The 17,054-nt window shown below is 42.3% G+C and overlaps 1 protein-coding gene across 1 annotated transcript in view; it reads left to right on the forward strand.

Moving 5' to 3' along the window:
- mdn1 (midasin AAA ATPase 1) overlaps positions 1–17,054 on the forward strand; it is a 42,828-nt gene that overhangs the window by 9,270 nt on the left and 16,504 nt on the right. The window contains exons 26-68 of the mRNA XM_055232369.1: positions 521–667; positions 738–879; positions 1,216–1,350; positions 1,434–1,572; positions 1,774–1,906; positions 2,022–2,152; positions 2,252–2,390; positions 2,588–2,702; positions 2,775–3,017; positions 3,143–3,340; positions 3,506–3,714; positions 3,842–3,964; positions 4,141–4,338; positions 4,419–4,526; positions 4,615–4,803; positions 4,977–5,066; positions 5,146–5,409; positions 5,587–5,851; positions 5,923–6,082; positions 6,716–6,832; positions 6,908–7,116; positions 7,333–7,481; positions 7,568–7,767; positions 7,847–8,064; positions 8,147–8,260; positions 8,430–8,559; positions 8,739–8,845; positions 8,909–9,042; positions 9,127–9,293; positions 9,547–9,673; positions 10,363–10,576; positions 10,774–11,011; positions 11,194–11,317; positions 11,869–12,033; positions 12,096–12,310; positions 12,451–12,835; positions 12,964–13,076; positions 13,214–13,877; positions 15,595–15,750; positions 15,873–16,152; positions 16,221–16,459; positions 16,533–16,628; positions 16,717–16,811. Of these exons, the coding sequence (XP_055088344.1) occupies positions 521–667; positions 738–879; positions 1,216–1,350; positions 1,434–1,572; positions 1,774–1,906; positions 2,022–2,152; positions 2,252–2,390; positions 2,588–2,702; positions 2,775–3,017; positions 3,143–3,340; positions 3,506–3,714; positions 3,842–3,964; positions 4,141–4,338; positions 4,419–4,526; positions 4,615–4,803; positions 4,977–5,066; positions 5,146–5,409; positions 5,587–5,851; positions 5,923–6,082; positions 6,716–6,832; positions 6,908–7,116; positions 7,333–7,481; positions 7,568–7,767; positions 7,847–8,064; positions 8,147–8,260; positions 8,430–8,559; positions 8,739–8,845; positions 8,909–9,042; positions 9,127–9,293; positions 9,547–9,673; positions 10,363–10,576; positions 10,774–11,011; positions 11,194–11,317; positions 11,869–12,033; positions 12,096–12,310; positions 12,451–12,835; positions 12,964–13,076; positions 13,214–13,877; positions 15,595–15,750; positions 15,873–16,152; positions 16,221–16,459; positions 16,533–16,628; positions 16,717–16,811 (7,784 nt within the window). The remainder of the gene's footprint in view (positions 1–520; positions 668–737; positions 880–1,215; positions 1,351–1,433; positions 1,573–1,773; positions 1,907–2,021; positions 2,153–2,251; positions 2,391–2,587; positions 2,703–2,774; positions 3,018–3,142; positions 3,341–3,505; positions 3,715–3,841; positions 3,965–4,140; positions 4,339–4,418; positions 4,527–4,614; positions 4,804–4,976; positions 5,067–5,145; positions 5,410–5,586; positions 5,852–5,922; positions 6,083–6,715; positions 6,833–6,907; positions 7,117–7,332; positions 7,482–7,567; positions 7,768–7,846; positions 8,065–8,146; positions 8,261–8,429; positions 8,560–8,738; positions 8,846–8,908; positions 9,043–9,126; positions 9,294–9,546; positions 9,674–10,362; positions 10,577–10,773; positions 11,012–11,193; positions 11,318–11,868; positions 12,034–12,095; positions 12,311–12,450; positions 12,836–12,963; positions 13,077–13,213; positions 13,878–15,594; positions 15,751–15,872; positions 16,153–16,220; positions 16,460–16,532; positions 16,629–16,716; positions 16,812–17,054) is intronic.

The following is a 17,054-nucleotide window of genomic DNA, read 5'->3' on the forward strand; positions in this document are numbered from 1 at the left end:
GTAATACATGTAGTCTAGCATACAATGCCTTTCATAGGGAATGGGAAACTGAAGTTGAAGAACAATTGCTTTATTCCTGGAATGTATGTTGGTCCATAACTGTCTAAATAGATGCTATATATAAAGGTCAGAGCTCTGTATATTTTTGACATGCAGTGTAAGTAGCTGGGATAAAAGTAGTTTAAGTATGCTATTGTAATTTTTTAAGGAATCTACTTTAATAACTGTAGGGTAATATATAGGTTGGGGATAACTGGCTGCAGCTGCATGCACACTGAAAATCTGATTAATATAAGATTTCTGGAGTTAGAACATTATTTAAAGGACATATAAAAAGCCAAATCATTTAATTTCTTTCTGATCATAGTCCCTTTGATTACTCACATCAGATTTAGCAGTTTAATTGTCATTTATGTAATCTTAAAGGTCCAGAAATAAGATTATAATGAGATTTAGGTGTGCATGTGAACAAAGCCACTTAGAGTAATGACAAATTATGTGCTCTGATTTTTTAAACCAGGTGTTGTCCAGAGCTTTCAGAAACCGCTTTGTGGAGCTACACTTTGATGAACTGCCCAGTGCAGAGCTAGAGACGATCCTCCATCAGCGCTGCAGCCTACCTCCATCCTACTGCAGTAAACTGGTCAAAGTCATGCTTGATCTACAGGTAATGCTTCTGCCCAGCAGTGTTGCTCTTAACTGTAACCCAACATGGTGCTAACAAGGTGTCATTTCAGTCTTTCCGCAGGGGGTCCTCTGTGTTTGCAGGGAAACATGGCTTTATCACACTGAGAGACCTGTTCCGCTGGGCTGACCGCTACAGACTGGAGGAGCAGAGCCAAACATCTCAAGATTGGCTCCAGCAGCTGGCTGATAATGGTACAAAGTTGAGGGTTAGGGGTTCACAACCAATAACAAGCTTGGAATTTGGGGATTTCTTTTCATTTTGTCTGTCTCAAGGAAGATATTGTAGAACAGTAAGCATTATCAAATCTAAGCATTCTAGATTGAGCTTCACTTTTATGGAAATCTGGGGAACCCCTGTAAAGTTTGGGTCCCAACCCCTAGGTCTGGAATCACTAGTATTTTTGATGTAGTTAATCCAAAAGCATGTATTTTATTCCTTTATCTTAAATTCTGTCAATGTGTCAAGGTATAAATGTGGCTTCTTATGTGTCTCACTCCTAGCGAAATGATAATGTTTGTTCTTTGCAGGGTACATGCTACTGGCGGGACGTGTGCGGAAGCCTGAAGAGGACACCACTATCCGGTACATCCTAGAGAAGCACTTCAAGCGGTGCATTCAGCCAGAGAATCTGTTTTCTCACAAACAGCTCACCAGCCAGTTCAGTTAGTGACATTTGATTCTGCTTCATATGGTGTTCAGAATTCAGAGCTGACTGGTTCAATTTGATATTTTGTCTCTTGTCTAGGTGAATTGGTAGACTGCACAGGAGACATTCCAGATGAGTTCCACCATGTTGTGTGGACACAAAGCATGAGGAGACTGGCAGTTTTAGTGGGCAGAGCGCTTCGTTTTGGAGAGTCTGTGCTGTTGGTTGGAGACACTGGGTAAGATGTTATTTAAACTGATCTTTTACAGTGAAGTCAGCTTCCGTTGGGGATGTAGAAGTCAGCAGATTTGTTTCATCATTTGTTTTGAAACATCTAGGAAAAAAGTGTATCAAAGAATGAGACTAAAACCGCTGGACTTGAAGAAGCAGTTTTCTTTATTAATTGCACCTATTACAGTGTAATAAATGTATTAACCAGGTGTGGAAAGACTACCATCTGCCAGCTCTTTGCAGCTTTGTCTGGTTTGAAATTCTTCTCTGTAAACTGTCATCTGCACATGGAGACTTCAGACTTCCTGGGAGGACTGCGACCTGTTCGGCACTCAAACCAGGTACTGATGTGCACATTGGCATTTATAGGATTACGCTGTACCAGAGTGTATTGTACTGAACAGGTTACAATGGCAGCATTAATATTATGTGCCATATGGTTTTCTGTGTGTGCAGACAGAGGACGAGGATGGCCGCCTGTTTGAGTGGCATGATGGGCCCCTTGTCCTGGCTCTGAAAGAGGGAGGTGTCTTTCTAATGGATGAGATTTCTCTGGCTGACGACTCTGTTCTGGAGAGACTCAACAGGTCCACATACACATACAACTACACATTACAGACAGTTTACAGTAACATATCCTAATATTTGTGCTTTCAAATCATTTCAACCATTTTTTTATTTTGTAGTGTCCTGGAGACTGAGAAGACACTGGTGCTGGCAGAGAAAGGCAGTGGGGACAATGACAATGTGGAGTTACTACATGCTGCACCAAGTTTCCGTTTGGTGGCCACCATGAATCCAGGAGGAGACTTTGGGAAAAAAGAGGTATAAAGGATAATTCTAAAAATAACATGGTTGTATATAAATGTAAAATTGACTTTATTGATTCGATACAGTATAAACAACTAACAAACAAATACAGGTTATGTGGCAAAAAATGTATAGAATTTCTATGTTGTTGTTTTTTTTTACCATACCATGAGGCACCTTTTGATCGACAAGTTTATGCTTGTTTTGAACAGCTGTCTCCTGCTCTAAGGAACCGTTTCACTGAGATCTGGTGTCCACAAAACAATAGTCGCAGTGACCTCCTTCAAATCATCCATCACAACCTTCACCCAGGCATAACGTTGAAGGGTAACTGTTTATTAAAGAAGTAGCCAAAAACTACAAATACCCCCAAAACTAAAACTGACACTTTTATCTTAGAGCGGGACATTGCAGAGTTGATGCTGGACTTTATCGAGTGGCTTATCCAACAGGACTTTGGTTGCCGGTGTATCCTGAGTGTCAGAGACATTCTGTCCTGGGTGTCTTTTCTAAATGTGGTGTGTGGAGAAAAGAACAGTGGGGCCATGGATACAGATGAGGACGGGTGTGAGCTAAAACTGGACACTGTCACAGCCTTCATCCACGCTGCCTGTCTGGTCTACATTGACGGCCTTGGCTCAGGTCAGAGCATAGCGTGGAACTGAATTGACATAACTAATGTGATACTTAAAAACTTGCCAACTGGTTGTCATTTGTTGCCTTTACTAAATGATGTGTATTGATACTAAATGTACTTTTCATTGCAGGGACCACTGTGTCCAGTGCAGACAATGCTCTTCTGGCCCGCAAACTGTGCCTGGGCTTCCTTCAGCAACATCTAGGTCAAATGATCCAACGTGACCAGGAAGTGATGGAGGCTCTGAAGGTGTATGATACAAGTTTCCCCCGTGAGCCACAATGGGGAGAGCACTTTTTTGGCATTCACCCATTTTACATTGAACTAGGTTTGTGCAAAAATATGTTAGAGATAAATATAACGTTAAAGATGCATAACATGTAAAGTAGAGTAGGGTTTCTGTTGAAGAGGAAAGCCATAGGATTTAGTCATATGAAGACAGAAAAAAAACAGCTTTATCTGCTTTTGTTGTCAGCTGTGTTTCTTTGCACAGGTTCTCAAAGTGATGGTTGCAACCTGACAGACTTCACCATTGGAGCTGGTACAACAGCAGTCAATGCTCAGAGACTTTTACGTGCACTCAAACTCCAAAGGCCGGTGCTGCTGGAGGGCTCCCCTGGAGTGGGTAAAACAAGCCTGGTGGCAGCACTAGCTAAAGCATCTGGGAACCACTTGGTTCGAATCAATTTGTCAGAGCAAACGGTTAGTGATTTTTAGATGCATTTCTATTCTATATCTATTTAGATTCTATTCTTTTTTTATTATGGACATGAAATGTAAAGTGTTTATATGGAACACACTTTTTCATATTTTTTCCTGTTTATTAAAGGATGTGACAGACCTGTTTGGGACTGATCTGCCAGTGGAGGGAGGTAAAGGGGGAGAGTTCGCTTGGCGGGATGGTCCTCTGTTGTCAGCCCTGAAAAAGGGTCACTGGATTGTCCTGGATGAAGTGAGCATCATACACATTAGGTCAAGGGGTTTATAAGCCTTAGGTTATATTTCAGTATTGAACACATCTTCTGGCATATTAACAGAAACTGAAGTATACTTTTATGATGCCAGTAATGTTGATCTCCTCTCTACAAGTGTTTAAACTTAACAAAATCATGTCTTGTCTGTTTATAGCTGAACTTGGCTTCTCAGTCGGTGCTTGAAGGTCTTAATGCCTGCTTCGACCACAGAGCTGAGATCTACATCCCTGAACTGGATTTGAGCTTCCGAGTGCAGCACCACCAAACCAAGATCTTTGGCTGCCAGAACCCATTCACTCAGGGTGGTGGCCGCAAAGGACTTCCCAAGTCTTTTCTAAATCGATTTACACAGGTTGGTACTGTAATCTCCCTGGGGCTATCATATACTTGGATTGTTCAGTGATTAAAGTGATTGTTCTTTTATATTTGAAGGTGTTTGTGGACCAGCTGACTAGCAAGGATATGGAGTTTATTTCCACTTCTATTTTCCCAAATATCAATAAGGAAATAATTGTAAAGATGGTAGAATTTAGTAACAAGGTTAGTATGACCTACAGTAGTATTGTAATGTGCTTTATTTTACATGTCACCTTAACCTGTTGCGCTGTTTTTGTCCTTTCCTGTTCAGTTGGTGCAACAGGTTTGTGTGGAGAGGCGCTGGGGGCATAAAGGCAGTCCGTGGGAGTTCAACCTGCGGGACATGTTCCGCTGGTGCCAACTTATGGAGAATGACCAGTCTCCTGGTTTCTTTAACCCAGGGCAGCATGTATCTCTGGTATATGCCGATCGGATGAGAACAGAGACTGACAAGACTCAGGTAACTCCTGTGTGATATAGTTTCAGATTATCTTCTGTCACTACTTGAGTGATTACCCCTTTGTACTTATGACATACATACTTATACATATTACATACATACTGTAGCAGTGCAGTAATTGTGCTGTCATGAAGCCTTAACTAGACATATTTTATAATGTTTGCTTGTTTTAGGTGTTGTCTGTATTTAGAAAGGTTTTTGGAGAGAACTCTGAGCCTTACACCAGCTCCAGACACTTTCACATGACTCCTCTTAACCTACAGGTTTGATACTGTTTGATAACACCCATTCTCCTCACAACCTTCTCCCACAATACTCTAATCTAGTGTCTGCCTTGTACAGGTGGGATTCTCTGTCCTCCAGCGAGGTGGTGCTGCCCCAGTCACTACGGCCCCCTGTCTGTCAATCACCCACCAGGCACTGAGACCCCTCGAGTCCCTAATGAAGTGTGTGGAGATGGGCTGGATGATGATTCTGGTAGGCCCCAGTGCTAGTGGGAAGACCAGCCTGGTGCAACTGCTGGCTCTGCTAAGCGGACACAGACTGAGGGTCATGCCCATGAACAGCTCCATGGACACTACAGAACTACTGGGGGGCTTCGAACAGGTAATTTTGCTAAATATTATTAAAGGCTGTGCTGCTATGTTTTGATATTCGGTGTCCCTTTAGAGGCTGGTTTTGTTCACTGAACATCATATACACAATTTTTTTTTTCATACTTGATTTGATTACATATTAATTGATTAACAAGTTTAAACATTGTCATTAAAAAAAATTTTTAAGGTGGACATCATGAGGCCATGGCAACAAGTGGTGGAAATTGTGGACTATACAGTTGCTATGGTCACAAGACGGGGACTGATGTCTCAGAATGTGGGGATGCAGGATACAGAGTTATTACTTCAGACCTGGGGGCTGTTCTGTGATTGGCTAAAGGTAGATGGTCTGCAGGGGGTGGGAAATACAGTCACCGCTGATGCGGTCAACAGACTGGAGGCCATCATTGCTCTACTTCAGAAACTCAACACCAAGCTTAAAGTCTTCACAGGTAATACTTAAATACATATTGCACACACTTAAGCTATATCTTTCTTTCCTCTAACATGTTTTGGGTGTCAGATATGTCCAGGTTGCAGACAGACTTTGCTCAGCTGAAGGAGCGACTGGCACAGATGCAGGACGGCTGCTCTAATGGAGGGTTTGAGTGGCACGACGGGATGTTGGTTCAGGCTCTCCAAACTGGTGACTGGCTGCTCATGGACAATGCTAACTTTTGCAGGTGAGATAAACACACTTATACACAGTATTATACAAATCATTTAATTGTGTGTGACCATTGATCTCAAAGACCTTGTATCTAATTTTTTTGTATTGGTGAACTTGCCCCAGTACAGATATATTGTATAAGCAGCTCTTTAAGGTCAAAATAAGTCAGTTCCAACCTGTCTGTATCTAATTAGAAAGCCTTTTATCTGATTATCAGGCAGTGTGTGTTAGCTTGCTAGTTGTTGTTAGCTCTACCATCACAGCAAAACTTAGCTCTGGTCTCTGAGAGTTGTGAAAAGCTCACCACAGTGAATAATCAGAGACATAAGGTAAGTGAGGAATGACTTTAAACCACTGAAAATGGTTTAAAATGAACTAGTTCTGTTTTTCAGGTTTTTAAGACAGTAAAAATCAGTTACAATCCTTTTAAACAAATTACAACCACTGTTTAGCTAAAGTGAGTTTTTCCTTGACAATCTGGACATGTATGGGAGAGAAAACGTGATTTTATTGATTTAATTCATTCATATATAGTAATTATACCAGTGGTATTTTCTTTCATCTCTGTAAAGGCAGTAGCTACTGAGAAATTATATTGCTCAGTGATTAACTTCTGCAAGTATTTATTTTTTAATTTTCTCTCCAGTGCATCAGTTCTGGATCGTCTTAATGCTCTGCTTGAACCTAATGGATCTCTCACTATTAATGAACGTGGAACCATAGACGGGAGCACACCCAAAATCACTCCACATCCCAATTTCAGGTAAGCCTTTTACATCCCCGTTAACCCCTCTCCCCCTCAAACAACCACTATATGCTGAATATCTGGTGTACTCAGGCTATTCTTGACCATGGACCCTGCACACGGGGAGCTCTCCAGGGCCATGAGGAATCGTGGGGTGGAGGTGTACATCCCGGGAGAACATGAGGGCCAGTGCTGGAATGTTCAGGACATAAAGACTATGCTGAACACTGCAGAAGTGATGGGAGACAGTGTGTGTGATCTGCTCATTCAAATACATAACAGCGTCAAAGAAAACATATGGGGTGAGGCTAAATAATTATTTTACTCCTTGCATTTATTGTCCTTGTGTATGCATTATTATTGCTTAAAGTATCTGGGAACCAATAATATATGTGTGAAAACCCTGTCATCAAAACTCTTTGCCCCACATTTTAGATCCCTACGTCTTGCATTCTGTCATTATGTCAGGTGTCTACTTGACTTCTAGCTTGACATGCTTAATATGTCTTTGTGCTCAGACTCCCCAGCCTCATCACTTTCCTCCCTGCTCCACGCGGCCTGTCTGCTCTCTGCTCAGCTCCAGAGAGGTGTGGACCTGCCCTCTGCCATGTTACATGCCTGTGTAGATGCTTACTCTCTGAGCCAACACACTACTGTCAACCAAAAGGTAACTCCATCCTACTCCCCTTAGTTATGATTTGTAGTAGTAATGCACTTTTTAAAAAGTAAAAAAAATAATGTATTATTTTCCAGCATGCCCGACAGCTGATAGAGCAGCATGTGTCCTCCCTGGACTCGGGGTCCTGGGGGCAGGCTTTAATGTGTGCTGGAGTGTGGCCCAGTAGTCTGCCCTCTGCCCACTTTTCCACTGAAGACTCATGCTTTGCTTCTGTTCTACGAGATGGACAAATCTTATTATTTTGTTTGAATGCATTGAGCCTACAGGGTAGAAGGTGAGGATGAGGAACACAGTATAAATCCAGTCAATCTAAAAAATAGAATAATATGGCAAAACAATGGTTTCTGTGTTAGAAATCGTCCCCTCTGTCTGAGTGACCTTAAGCAGTCCTTACTGAGTGGTTCTGGGGATGGCCTTGTGTTTTCTGGCGAAGCACTGGATTCAGAATCGAGCCCTCTCACCCTGGTCCCCACATCTGTCAGACTGCTCATAGAGAGGACCTCTCATGGGGACTGGCCCCTCCGCTGCAGCTTTTTAACTCATCTTGCCAACAGTTACAAGCATGTTCCAGGTGAGTCCATTTTCACCTTGTCACACACAGCTTCAGATGCATCTGGACATTTTGCTGGATGTACTTCTGTTTTCTGTCACAGAATCAGTCCTGGTACAAGTGCAGGCAGCAAGCGGAGCTCTGCAGTCTGTGTTCAGCAGTGAACTCTGTGTGAAGGGCAAGTCTCTCAAAAAGCTGCTCCAGCCACACAGCACTGGTAAGATCTTCTGACACTTATCTGTACAGTTAGTACTGCAAAATATCCTGGTTTGGTTTAGAACACATACAACATTCTTAAATATATCAATTCATTTCAATTGAACATTCTCATGTCCTTGTTTTCTTTGTACACTAATTATTTGTATGTTCTTCTGTTTCTCTGCTAGATGAATTTCTGATACAAGTGGACATGCGCTGGAACAAGCAATATCTGGAGATGTTGGCCAATAAGTGCAACTTTGAGAATGAGGAGCGATATGTTGAGTTTCTAGAGGCTCTCACTGATGTCGCCAACAGGTTTGTGTCATATCAGAACTGCAGGGCGTACAGCAAAGACTGGAGGTCCATTATAGGTTATGTATTTAAATGCAGAATTTGTAGTGTCATATAGCTTTATATAGACTTAATAACTGCTTAACAATTTTGATGATTTGAGTGGCAGTAAATGTGAAAATAAAACTGTCTCTGTGACATAGGATGGTTCTGCTGATGGATCGTCATGAGCGGGTAGTCATCTGCTCCTCTTCAGTGAATGCTTGTTCTCAGGAGAGTGCTCTCCGAGGAGCCATAGCCTTCAGTAAAGGTATGGAATACACAGTATTGTTGTTATTTATTAACTAATATCACCTCTATTATTTTGTCTTAGGGATTGTGGACATAGGTCACCTGGCTCACCCCGTGCTAATGCACCTTCAACCCTTCTTTGACCTGTGGAACTCTTACATCATTGAGGCCATTCAGATGGGACAGCCTCACATCTCAGACCATGTTATGTTTGAGGTCAGAATACATTTTTTAAAACATCTATTGTGCAGTTGTCTGTATAGTAGAAATGCTCAGTCCTAACAGTTTCCCATGTTGTAGGTCCTTCAGTTGCTGCAGTGGGTGGACCGTTTCTGGACCGTGTCTGGTTTGGTGTCTACAGATCGTCCTGGCGTTGCTGTGCTGGCGCTGCACTGGCAGTGGGTTCACAAACACGTTCTTCTTAGGCTTCCCCAACTGCTCACTGGAGAGACGGAGGCTATTTATGAGTAAGAAATAATATTTTTTTAAATAATTCTGCTCTTTGATTTTCTTGCTTGAATCAACACTGTCACATACTTTAAGGCTGTGACATTGCTTTTCAAAACCTCTAAAGCACCACATTGTGAGGGACTAAAAACAACAATTTTTGTGATAAGACAGTTACTGTCCTGCACAACCTTGAGAGCTGGCAACATTAAACACTTAAACTGAGCTGTGCATTTAGCAACATAAAGTTTGACTTTTCTATTTTGTCACTAGAACTGGTAATAGTCCAGAGCTCCAGTCTGTGTCAGCTGCCATCCAGAGCCTTCTATCCTCCTCCGTGTCTGTAGCCACTGTCCTCAAAGGTATCCAGAAGAGTCTGGGAAAGGCCCTACCATTTAAGGTAAGTCTTATCAACACTTTATTGTTCCAAGTTTCTTGCTTGGCCAGCCAAAATCACAGACTTTAACAAAACTTTACAAAGATGTGTGGATCTGGGACTGTATCCTTTCTCCCCAATTTCCAATGGTCATGATTTACAGGCAGATTAACAAATCAGAAACGCATCGTCCGTTTGTGTCAAAACAACATAGTGCCTTAAGAGAAAAAATAAATAAAGCAGAGGACTGAGAAACGGCACAAATTTCTTCAGAATCAACAAACAAAGCACTAAACTCTTATTTATCTCAGGTAAAAGAAGTGTTCTGAATGATACAAGAATTTTCTAGAGGAGATATCTTCCGCATTTGAGAAACGTGATACAAATCAGCAGCTGTGGTTGGACTGCCCTATGTTGGGACAGTTGTTTGATGACCTTTATGGTCCGGTTCCAGACCCTTGTGCATTTGAACAGAATGTTGGAGGGACTTGGCTGGTCAGGCAACCAAGTTCAACTTCATGACCATAGTCAAGATAGTACTAGGTGCCTTACCTTTACTGTTTATATGGAGATATCGATCTAGATTTTAAATGAACAGAAATCTGCAATAGTAACTAAAAACATTCAAACTTGATGAAATATATGTGTGTATGGTGGACTGTAGTGTTACGTAATGAATGCACCAAGTTAACACCCGTGTTTCTGACCTGCAGCTGGCACGTGTAGCAGAGTGTTCCTCTCAGCTCACATCTCTCTCCAAAGTTCTGGATGTCAGTGACCTTCGTTTCGATGGAGCCTCTCGGAGCTGGAGGCTGGACCTGCTGCGGCTTCATGAGGCAGGACTGTGCTTAGATGTAAAAAAGGCTCTTCTTGAAGCTTGGGGCCTTGTTTTGATGGCCAAAAATCAGCTTGATCCACAAGAGTCTGGTAAGCTCCAACCACATTCTGGCAATTTGTTTGGGATCCATCAGATTTATTATTATTTCATTGTTCTTGGTTCTCTATATTTCAGAAAATATAATGTTCAACTGTTTTGCGAATAATATAATCATACATAATTGTTTTTATATTGTCTAAACTGATATTAGATTGTCAAATAAATGCATATGCTTTGTGCTTGCCAGGAGTGTTGGAAAAACTGGAGCAAATAGTTGAGCACCAGCAGCATCACATGACCTCCTGTGGGCTTCTTGAGGTTGAGGGCTTGTTGGAGGAGGACCAGATTAATGGTGGCCCCTTGAGCAGAGACCAGCTGCAGCAGCTCTGCCACAGAGCCCAGCTGTGGCCCCTTACGGAGTATCTCACCATCCTCAACCAGGTCCGGCTCAGCACTGCTCTGCTGCACATGGCCATGGCACCCAAGTATGCTCCCAGAGTCACACACAGACACACACATTATGAATACAGTAATTGTTAAATGTAAATTTTCCTTTTGAATTTTCATTATCATGGTCACCTATTTAATGTGTCTTAGCCAAAACTTATTTTATTATTATTGTGCATAATATTAGTAATCATAAAAGTTGGCCTTTTGTCCTTGATAGTGACCCAGAAACTGAGGAGGCTCTGCGTGGAGAAATATCCACACATCTGGACTTCTGTCTGTGCTCTACTGCTCTGAATGTCAGACACTACCAGGCGCTGTGGTTTTTGTTGAAGTCAGATCGGGTCAGTTTAACACACACCACACTCACTATTGAGTTATTCTGAAGAATGGTATCCCATTTACATTCAGCATATTCACCTAAACCTTCTTCTGAGATACATGCCAAGAGAATGCACTGGTCAGCTAATAATCATTCATAAATAGTACACAATAGGCTACAATACAAAAAGAATACACTGTTTCTCTTCCAATTTTATGTTGAAGGTTTATTCATTTTAATGTAATGTAACTAGGAGGGTCTCTAATAACTAAATGTTATAATGAATGCTAAAAACCAAGTTAAATATTCACTCCTCATGCTCATAATACAAAAAAAATATAAAATAAAAATGTGTGTGTAGATCTGACTTTGCTGACTGTAAAAGTAGCCTGTGAGTCAAAAAGGGGTGAACACCCTTGTGCTATGGCCTTCCTGTCCAACCTCACCACTTTCCTTTAAGCCCAGTTCTTTTCTGGAAGTGATTGTTTGCTTGACGAACTTTGAGTTCTAAACAGATTATATGGAAGAGGATGAAAAATGTATAAATCTACATTTTGCATGTTATATGTCCAGCCAGCAGAGGCACTGCAGCAGGTGTGGTGTGAGCTATTGTCTGAGGCTCTTGAAGTTCTATGGTCCAGCAGTATCACTTCTGATCCAGAACACTGGTTTACCTTGGACCGCCTGAGCACAGAGGATCCACTGCCACACAAGCTCTCACAAGGAACCCACACAATGGTAACTATTTTGTTTTGTTACAGTTCAAGGTTAAGTCACTAAATAACAACTGAATATTTCAGGGCCCTGCTTTATTAAGTAAAGCTGTGTGGTCCCGTTGCATGCTGGGAGTGTTGAGTGGCAGTGTCACTGGGACCCGGTGGGATCCATCTGGCCTAAACCTCATGACCTCATCCCCTCTACGACTGGGGGAGTGGAGGGAGAGAGTTCAGCAGCTTCGAGATGTATCCTCTGTGGCTTTGGCCAACTTGACCTTTCCTGTCCTGGCTGACTTCAGGTATGGTATTTTATTGTAGTTTCTTTTCAGTGTATATGCTGTGTAAATGTAACAAAAATAGGAGTTACGGGCACATAAATGTGTAAAAATGAAACTTAAAGTAGTGTGTATAAAAGGTTCAAGGTGCCCTGCATTAACAGGTTGACAGACCTCAGTCTGCAGGGAGCAGTGTTACGTCGGCAGCTCCAGAGTATGGGAGATCTGCTGCCTCTTAGCCTGCAGGAGGGGTATATGGAGAGCTGTGAAGGTCTAGTGGAAGCTCCAGACCCTCGCATCCCAGCACAGGAGGTCCACGCCCTTTTAAGAGACTTCATTCCACCAAAATTGCTTCCAGATGGTTTGCTAGATGCATGCAGCTCTTGTGTGCAACAGTACATTGAAAGCAGGCTCCATGGGCCCAACCTGGTTCGTTCAGGAGTCTTCTGGGTTAATATGGGTCTTCTTCAGATTAGAGTGTGGACTCCACAGACCATCTTTGACCCTGCTGTGAAGAGAGCATATAAACTGAAGTATGCCCAACAGGAGGTAGGAGATATGATATTATAATAGAATTTAATAAGATATTATATATATATATATATATATATATATATATACATACACATACACACAACACACCCACACACACACTAATGAAATACTACCTTTTGTAGTTGATGCAGCTGTTAGAGGAGTGGAGGGGACGGAGCCTTTTATCTCAACTTACGACTGGTGTAGAGCTGAAGGAAAACAGCATAACAGATGGGTTTCAGCATCCTCGAATCAGGTCAGTAATCCACAGTGTCATATCGGTCTGTGTCTTTGCTTCAGCAACTACAACTGGTCCAACTGGTGCTCATTTTGTGATGCTCAATACATGTTCTACCAGTTATCAAGTTTCTAACTGGTCTATGATCTGTCCAGATACCTATGGGTCCGTATACAGCAGCTAAAGGAAGTGATCGCAGAACTTTCCAGGAAACAAGCCTGTCGCCCAGATGAAGCCCAGTATGGCTGTCTTTTCCAGGAGCTCCAGCACTATCTTTGTACCATCGGCCAGTTCTCCACAGTTCAGAAGCTTCTTTCAAACCTGCAAGGGAGGCTACAAAGTTCTGGCTCCCAGGCAGCAGCACAGAGCCTGCTGAAGGAGGAGGAGGTGTGGCAAAACTCTCAGCAGCGCTTCTGTGTCAGGCTGCAGGAGAAGTTCCCTTTGTTCCCAGATGTGGTTGGTCCTGTACACACTGGGATCCTACAGCTGCGTTACGGTATGAGGTTGGTGTCCGCTCAGGTGGCCTCCTCCCTCACCCCCATTCCAGGACTGTCTCGGTTCTTGTCCTGCCTGCTTGCCTTTCCATCACTGACTCCTGACCTGCCTTCCTATTTGGCGCGGGCCGACTTCCTGTGCTCTAGATCATGTATGGAGGTCGTGCAGTTGTTGCTGAAGTTCCATCCTTCTCAGGAAGGTGGCCATGTGGCTCCCCAGACATTAGACTTGCTTCTGACTGCCCTATTGTACGTGCAATGCCATGCCTTGACCACTGGAGAGCTGAGCACTGAGTCCAGAGGCCTCTTTAGACACATTTGCCAGGTCAATAATTACTTTTTTTATGACATGCTGAACCAAATGTACAGTTGAAACCAAAAGTTGACATACTCAATGTAAAAGACAGTTTTTTTTTCCCCTCACTGTTTGACATATAATCAGACTAAACTTTTTCTGTTTAGGTTAATTAGGATTACCAAAATTATGTCTATTTTCTAAATTCCAGAATAATGAGAGAAGGATTTTTTTATACAATTTTTCATTACATTCTTCAAAGTCAGAGGGTTACATACAGTAAAACTATTATGCATTTAAACTATTTGGGAACACCCAGATGATGATGACATACCTTTGGAAGCATTGAATAGGTTTATTGACAGCATTTGAGTTAATTAGAGACACACCTGTGGATGTATTTGAATGCACACCTAAAACACATTGCTTCTTTGTGTAACATTATGGTAAAGTTAAAAGAAATGAGCCAAACATCAGGAAGAATTGTGGACTTGCACAAGCTTGGTTCATCCTTGGGTGCAGTTTCCAGATGCTTGAAGGTGCCATGTTAATTTGTTCAAACGATTATATGCAAATAAAAACACTGCAGGAATGTCAAGCCATCATGCTGCTCAGGAAGGGGACGGGTTTTGTGTCCTAGAGATGAATGTGCTTTGGTCCAAAATGTGCATATCAACCCAAGAACAAAGGCAAAAGACCTTATGAAGATGCTGGCTGAAGCTGGTAAGAGTGCAGTACTGTACCAACCTAGATTGAAAGGCCACTCTGCCAGGGAGAAGCCATTACTCCAAAAGAAACCAGACTACAAAGACTACAGTTTGCAAATGCTCACAGGGACAAAGACCTTAATCTTCGGAGACATGTCCTGTGGTCTGACAAAACTAAAATTGAACTGTTTGGCCATAATGAGCATCATATGTTTGGAGGTAAAAGGAAGGTTGAGAACACCATCCCAATTGTGAAATACAGGTGGCAACATCATGTTGTGGGGTTGTTTTGCTGCAGGAGGGACTGGTGCACTTCACAAAATAGATGGCATCATGAGGAAAGAAGATTATGTGGAAATACTGAAGCAACATTTCAAGACATCAGCCAGGAAGTTAAAGCTTGGGTGCAAATGGGTCTTCCAAATGGACAATGGCCTGAAGTATACTGCCAAACTGGTTACAAAATGACTTAAGGATAACAAAGTCAATGTTTTAGAGTAGCCATCACAAAGCCCTGATCGCAATCCTATTGAAAATATATGGGAAGGCCTCAAAAGGCATGTGCGAGCAAGGTGGACTACAAACTTAATTACACCAGTTCTGTCAAGAGGAATGGGCCAAACTTCCTGACAGCTATTGTGAGAAGCTTGTGGAAGGATATCCAAAACGTTTGATCCAAGTCCTACAGTTTAAAGGCAGTGGTACCAAGTACTAATGAACTGTATGTAAACTTCTGACTTTGAAGTAGTGTAATGAAAAATTGTCTAAAAAATCCTTCTTTCATTACTCAGGCATTTAGCAAATAGAAATTGTTTTGGTAATCCTAACTGATCCTAAAACCAAAAAAGTTTAGTCTGATTTCATATCAGACAGAGAGAAAAAAAGCATATGGGTCTTTTTATATAGTGTATGTAAACGTTTGGTTTCGACTGCATGTAGCTCTGTATTGTAGTAGCAGTCAAACATTTCCATGTGTCCAACTATTTGTATGAGCTTTATGCTCATTGTGATGTGTGACTGACTGAGGCCTGGCTCTGCAGGCTCTGGTGAACGAGTGGGATGAGCAGGAGCACAGACGAACAGTGAGAGAACAGCAAGAATCTAGTCTCTACCGCAGCAGACAGCACGGCTCTGATCTGACTGAAGATGAACAAGATGAGAGAGAATTCAGGAAGCAATTTCCACTCTTCCACCAGGTACTCCTACCAGTATACTGTGTTAGCAGAAACAAGCTACAGGATAAGTCCTGCTGAAAATGTTGGTTGAGGCAACATAAAACTATTTACTAAATTGTATTTATTTTGTTTGTGGCTTACAGGACTTTGCAGACATTATGGTCCAGCCAAGTTTGGAAGGCCACAGAACTTCCACATCAGGGTCAGACAATGTTAAGGATGAGTCAAGTGAGAACAGCAATTTGTCTCAGAGTGCCCTGAACATGGTGATCCAAATACACCAGCGTCTCTGCCTTGGATATGCTCGCTCTTTATGGTATTGCCGCAAACCTCCAGTCAATCAAAGCAGAGAACACATGCATGCCCTGGTCTCTTCCTATCAGATGGCTGCTCCACTGATCTTCCACCTCTACCACTTTATAGGTCAGTGCATGTATTCATAAATGTTAGTTAGTGGTTTTCTACTGACATATATTCACTGCTTTTCCCAGACTCAGAACTAGACCAGCAACTGGCTGGCAGTGAGCTGCTTGTGTCTGCTCTCCTGCAAAACACAGTGCAGGGTGTTGGTGGCCCAGGTGCACTGGTGCTGTGCTCAGAGGGGCCCTATGACTTCTACCAACAGCCAAACATGAGTGAGGCACGACTCTGCCTGCCTGTGCTGCAGCAGCTCACCCTGGCTGTGAAGCATAGGCTGGAGGAGTGGCCTGATCATCCAGCTTTGGTCCAGGTATGGTACTAATGATGATACCTTTACTTAAAATCAACAAGATACCCGTGTGTAATATGTGTGGTGTGTTCAGCTCACAGTTGTGATTGAGCGGATTCTGGCCTTTAGTCTGGCAAGTCCTCTGGCCAAGTTTCTTAATGGCCTGGAGATCCTGCTCAGTAAAGCTCAGGTCAGCTCTTTTGATCATACCTAAAATGGAGTGATCCTGTGTACTGGTTCTCACATATTTCTTGTGACCTCCTGTGGTTCTCTTGCAGGACTGGGAGAACAATGCCAGCCGCTCTGTATCTCTTAGGAAGGAGCTGGAGCCTGTAACTCAGCTCATCATCCAGTGGCGCAAACTTGAACTCAGGTAGGACATTGCTATGTGAGATCTTAAAAGGAAAATAATCTGAACAAAATCATATACCCCTTCCCTTAAAATACAGCCTCAACTATAGCTCCTGCTCATTAACAATTATATATCTAACATGTAATGAAATGCAAATTTCTTTTGGAAATGGCGTAACTATGTGCTATACATATTACAATTAAGAATAAAATATTTATATTTTGTATCAATAAGTGAATTATTAAACAGTTTGCATGTGTTTGG

The sequence above is a fragment of the Periophthalmus magnuspinnatus genome, chromosome 24, assembly GCF_009829125.3.
Source record: "Periophthalmus magnuspinnatus isolate fPerMag1 chromosome 24, fPerMag1.2.pri, whole genome shotgun sequence".
NCBI lineage: Eukaryota > Metazoa > Chordata > Actinopteri > Gobiiformes > Gobiidae > Periophthalmus > Periophthalmus magnuspinnatus.